This window comes from Leuresthes tenuis, unplaced genomic scaffold, assembly GCF_036924035.1.
Source record: "Leuresthes tenuis unplaced genomic scaffold, fLeuTen1.0.hap1 SCAF_1, whole genome shotgun sequence".
Lineage (NCBI taxonomy): Eukaryota > Metazoa > Chordata > Actinopteri > Atheriniformes > Atherinopsidae > Leuresthes > Leuresthes tenuis.
Window position 1 is genome coordinate 40,463,077 of NW_027325355.1, and position 6,000 is coordinate 40,469,076.

General features: G+C 39.8%; 1 protein-coding gene across 1 annotated transcript in view; it reads left to right on the forward strand.

The window, feature by feature from the left end:
- Positions 1-1,076, forward strand: part of LOC140290202 (NLR family CARD domain-containing protein 3-like) — a 556,114-nt gene extending 555,038 nt beyond the window's left edge. The window contains exon 11 of the mRNA XM_072379333.1: positions 715-1,076. Coding sequence (XP_072235434.1) covers positions 715-816 — 102 coding nt within the window. The 3' untranslated portion in view covers positions 817-1,076. The remainder of the gene's footprint in view (positions 1-714) is intronic.
- The last annotated feature ends 4,924 nt before the right edge of the window (positions 1,077-6,000 follow it).

Sequence of the window (6,000 nt, forward strand, 5' to 3'; positions counted from 1 at the left end):
TAAAATCATCAATTGGTTCACAGTTACGAGCCCTTAACTCACTAAATATACTACAGCTGCAGCAGTGTTGATCAGGCTGTTCACAGCAGCTACAACTGCAGTTTAACTCACTGATGACACGGTCTTCTCCTCCTGCATGATTCTATGAAGATAAACTGAAAAGATCCTTTTGCGAGAACATGAAAAACACAACCATTAGATAGGACATTCCAGTGGATGTATCCAGATGTTTTCCTGGTCCTTTCTCAGTGTAGAACAATGTGTGTGTGAGAGCCATGTAATGTCAATGTTTGCATGCTGAAAGAGACTGTGCTGCTCTGACACCCCTCCTCCTTTCAGGGCGGAGCCTGCTGGAGAACGATGGTTGACTCCAGGTCTGAGGAAGTGTAAGTGTGTTCTTCATCTGATTCATGACATTCAACCATCTTCACACTATCACATCACTCATTGATCAAAGTGAACAGATGATAGATCAATAACTGCAGCTGGATTGTGTTTGTTCTCTCCATCAGATTCCTGTGAACTCACAATCGACACAAACACAGTGAACAGAGAACTGAAACTGTCTGACAACAACAGGAAGGTGACATGTGTGAAGGAGGTTCAGTCGTATCCTGATCATCCAGACAGATTTTATGACTGGTGTCCTCAGCGGCTGTGCGAAAATGTTCTAACTCGTCGCTGTTACTGGGAGGTCGAGTTGGGAGAGGAGAGGTTGATATATCAGTGAGTTACAGAGGAATCAACAGGGAAGACGAAAGCTTTGCTAATGTGTTTGGATGGAATGATCAGTCCTGCAGTCTTGTGTTCAGATGACGATAGTTACATCACAATCCGTCACAACAGAAAGAAATCATTCTTCTCCTCCTCCTCCATCTCTGACAGAGCAGCAGTGTATTTGGACCGTCCTGCTGGCACTCTGTCCTTCTACAGAGTCTCCTCTGACACACTGATCCACCTCCACACCTTCAACACCACATTCACTGAAGAACTTCTGCATCCTGCATTTTCACTCTGGTCAATTGATTCCTCTGTATCTTTATAAAAAGTGTCTTTCTGTCCGAGAAACACTCACTGTTGAGCAGAAAGTTCACTACCTGCCTATTTCATTCAGAAACACATTTTCAGAATAATGGATTCATGGAGGGATCCACAGATATATCGTCCTAACATCAGTATCAGCCAATATTCAGCTGGTTATCTGCAATCGAGGAATCAGCAAAAAGGATAACATTAACCGATAGCATTGACTGATGTTGAGCTGGTGTTGCAGGAGCTTTGCCCTGAAACTGACCGGCTTGGCCTTCAGTTACAGATCCAGCAAATATCCAGTAAATGGCAGCTTAATTCCACAGCAGGCAATCTATTCTTCACAAGAACATTTTGTTTGGGTTTACAAGTACTGAAGTCATTGAGTAGGTTAGAGTTTAACAGGCTAAAAGGGCTTTTGAAACTGTGACTCCATTCTTCACCCTGAGCTGGGACTCCTGCTAGCATAAGTTAGCATCACTCCTGCGCGTGATGCTAACTCAGCCTCGCGTTAACTCACACAGCAAGCAAACTTCCATGGACCGGCAAAAGTCTAAACATATAAAAACATCACCTCTGCCACCAATGCAACAGAGCTTGCTGGGTTAATTCAACTTAACACTTTCAAATAAAAACATTAATGGATATTGAATACAGAGTTTAACTTTCAGAACCTGCCGCCCCCGTTTTATTACTTCTGCTCCTAGAATCCTCGGCACTTATTGCTTACAATACGGCAACTCTAGCAGGACATTTGCCATGAGAATACAACACAATACAATACACAATACTGCCTGTAACACTTTATTGTTAAGGTTAGTCATTTTAAATCAAAGAAAAGGGGACAAAAGTGAAAGATGTTGGTACTACTGGATTAATATAACCAAGCGTCGCTTTGAAGATACTTTGCCTCTTCACACAACGTGTCCATGAGGTGTTCATGATAGGCAGTGACACATATGCAGCCTATACTTAGGTTAAAAATGTCTTGTGGTTGTTAGAATAACTGCATGTGAAAGGAAAAAAGCCGGCCACGACACAACGATTTATTATTTTTTATCCTTAACCACGTTTGTTTTCTTATAATATATGTATTTTTCATTACTAATCATTTAACCAAGTAAAGCTCTTTTCGAAAACCAACCGGAAATTGACAATGTTTGGTCGGAACTTGTTTGTTTACGTGTAACCTGGTAACCAACGAAATGGCGTCCGTGCGGGGGAGAGTCGCTTTATCTAAACATGCGTTTTAGGCTATACTACCTTTGTTTTGTGACTCTGACCAGGTGAAGTTATTGTCTAAATCCAAGTATGAATTGATAAAAAGGCGTTAAAGGAAAGTGTTGATATGTTCTTAAAGAATTTTGTAGCAGTGTCGGTCTCACTTGACACAAAGTCAGTTGGTTAATTCAATTCAATTTTATTTATATAGCGCCAGATTACAACAATTGTCATCTCAAGGCACTTAAGTAATATAGTCCAATTCAAGCCAATTGGAATTCAATTCATTGTAATCATAATCCAATTAATTCATATAGAGCCAATTCAAAAAATTAATATCCTAGCTAAGGAAACCAACAGATTGCACCGAAACTTGTCTTCAGTCCAATCTCCCGTCCTGAGCGTGCCTTTGGCGACTGTGGAAAGGAACGACTCCCATTTAACAGGAAGAAACCTCTGGCAGAACCAGACTCAGGAAGGGTGGCCATCCGCCTCGACCAGCTGGGGTTTGAGAAGACAGAAAAGAGGGAAAAGAGGGGGGAAAAACACCATAACGCCATTCAAAGGATATCTGTTGGAACAGGGAAACATACGTTAATAACCACAATAATGTCACATGTACATAAAATCAATTGTGAAATTAAACAGGGGGAAAAAGAGAGCAAAGTGAGGAAAGGTGTGACAGATGAGGTCCCCCAGCAGTCTAAGCCTATAGCAGCTTAACTATGGGATGTTTCAGGATTACCTGAGCCATCCCTAACTATAAGCTTTATCGAAAAGGAAAGTTTTAAGCCTAATCTTAAAAGTGGAAAGGGTGTCTGCTTCCCGGACATTTACTGGCAGCTTATTCCACAAGAGAGGGGCCTGATAACTGAAGGCTCTACCTCCCATTCTACTTTTAGAAACTCTGGGAACAACAAGTAAACCTGTAGTTTGGGAGCGAAGTGCTCTGTTAGGAAAATACCTTACAATTAAATCTTTAAGATATGATGGAGCTCGGTCATTAAGAGCTTTATATGTGAGAAGAAGAATCTTAAATTCTATTCTGAATTTAACAGGGAGCCAATGAAGAGAAGCTAAAACTGGAGAAACATGATCTCTCCTGTTAGTTCTCATCAGAACTCTGGCTGCAGCATTTTGGATCAGCTGGAGGCTTTTCAGAGAATATGTGGGACAGCCCAATAACAAAGTATAACAGTAGTCCAATCTTGAAGTAACAAATGCATGAACTAGTTTCTCTGCATCACCCTGAGACAGGATGTTCCTGATTTTAGCAATATTACGAAGGTGAAAGAAGGCAGTCCTAGAAACCAGTTTTATATGTGCGTCAAATGACAAATTCTGGTCAAAAATAACTCCAAGGTTCCTCACTGTAGAACTAGAAGCCAAGGAAATACCATCTAGAGTAACTATATAACTAGACAATTTCTCCCTGAAGCGCTCAGGTCCAAAGAGAACAACTTCAGTTTTGTCTGAATTTAAAAGCAGACAGTTCTGAGTCATCCAGGTCTTTATGTCTTTAAGACAGGCTTGTAGTCTGACCAACCTGTTGGTTTCATCTGGTTTCATAGATAAGTACAGCTGAGTATCATCAGCATAACAATGGAAATTTATGCCATGCTGTCTGATAATGTTACCTAATGGAAGCATGTATAAAGTAAAAAGAATCGGTCCAAGCACAGAACCCTGAGGAACTCCATGACTTACTTCAACGTGTGAGGAAGATTCTTCATTTACAAGACCAAACTGGAATCTATCAGATAAATATGACTTAAACCAGCCTAATGCAGTTCCTTTAATCCCAATAACATGTTCAAGTCTCTGTAACAGAATGCTGTGATCGATCGTATCAAATGCAGCACTGAGATCCAACAGGACAAGCACAGAAACAAGTCCGCTATCAGAAGCTAACAGGAGATCATTGGTAACTTTCACCAGTGCTGTTTCTGTACTATGATGCACTCTGAATCCTGACTGAAACTCTTCAAACTGATTATTTCTATGTAAATGATCACAAAGTTGAACTGCAACTATTTTTTCAAGAACTTTAGACAAAAAAGGGAGATTGGATATAGGTAGATAATTAGCCAACACTTCTGAATCAAGAGTAGGTTTTTTTAAGTAAAGGTTTAATTACAGCAACCTTAAAAGTCTGAGGTACATATCCTATCAACAAAGACCGATTGATCAAATCCAATATGGAAGTGTCAATTAAGGGGAAAACCTCCTTGAACAGTCTGGTTGGGATTGGGTCTAACATACAAGTTGATGGTTTAGAAGAGACTATTGCTGTTGTTAGCTCAGAAAGATCAACTGGACAGAAGCTGTCTAAATACAATTCAGGTTCGAAAGATACTTCTAAAGCTGCTCTACTTGATGATACATCAGTCATAATAATGGGAAGGATTCCATTAATCTTCTCTCTGATAGAAACAATTTTATTGATGAAGAATCTCATGAAATCATCACTGCTGAGAGTTAAAGGAATACTTGGCTCAACAGAGCTCGGACTCTTTGTCAGCCTGGCAACAGTGCTGAAAAGAAACCTGGGATTATTCTTATTCTCTTCTATCAATAATGAATAATAAGCAGTTCTAGCTTTACGAAGTGCTTTCTTATACGTTATTAAACTATCTTTCCAGACTAATTGAGACTCTTCTAAATTAGAGGAACGCCGTCTCTCCAGCTTTCTTGCAGTCTGCTTTAACGCACGCAGCTGTGAATTATACCAAGGAGCCAACCTTTTCTGACTGATTACCTTCCTTTTCAGAGGGGCAACATTGTCCAGTGTTGTACGCATTGAAGCTATAGTGCTGTCAACAAGAGAGTCAAGTTCTACTGGAGTAAAATTTAGGTAGCCGTCCTCTGTCATATCAGCACATGGCAGGGAAGAAAAGGATGATGAAATCAACTCTTTAAATCTGGTTACAGCATTCTCTGATAGACACCTTCTATATGTAGAATTCTTCTCAGAAACCGTGTAGTCAAGTAATGTAAATTCAAAAGTTATTGAAAAATCGTCAGACAAGACAGGGTTATGAGGGAACACTGTTAACTGTTCACTCTCAATGCCATAAGTCAGCACAAGGTCAAGGGTATGATTAAGGCAGTGAGTAGGTCTGTGAACACTTTGAGAAAATCCAATAGAGTCTAATATAGAATTAAAGTTAATATTTAGGCTGTCATTTTCAACATCTACATGAATATTAAAGTCACCCACTACAATGACTTTATCTGTACTCAGCACTAACTGGGATAAAAACTCTGAGAATTCAGAGAGAAACTCAGAATAAGGGCCAGGTGGACGATACACAACAACAAACACAAGAGGTTTTTGTGATTTCCACTTTGGGTGGGAAAAACTGAGAATCAGAGATTCAAAAGAGCTAAAACTAATCTTGGGTCTAGGACTGATTAGTAACCCTGATCTGAAGATAGCTGCCACTCCTCCTCCTCTACCTGTGGTTCGAGGAACGTGAACATTTAAATAGTCAGAGGGAGTTGATTCATTAATGCTAACATGATCCTCCTGCTGCAGCCAGGTTTCTGTAAAACAAAATATATCAATATGATGATCACAAATCAAATCATTCACTAACAGAGACTTCGAAGGGAGAGATCTAATATTCAGCAAACCACATTTAATAGTTTGATGTTTTTGTTCAGTTAAAGTTTTTGTTTTAAATTTTTTTTGCACAAGAGGATTTGCTCCTTTTGTGTTTTTTGATTGAGGGGGGGGGGGCATTATCA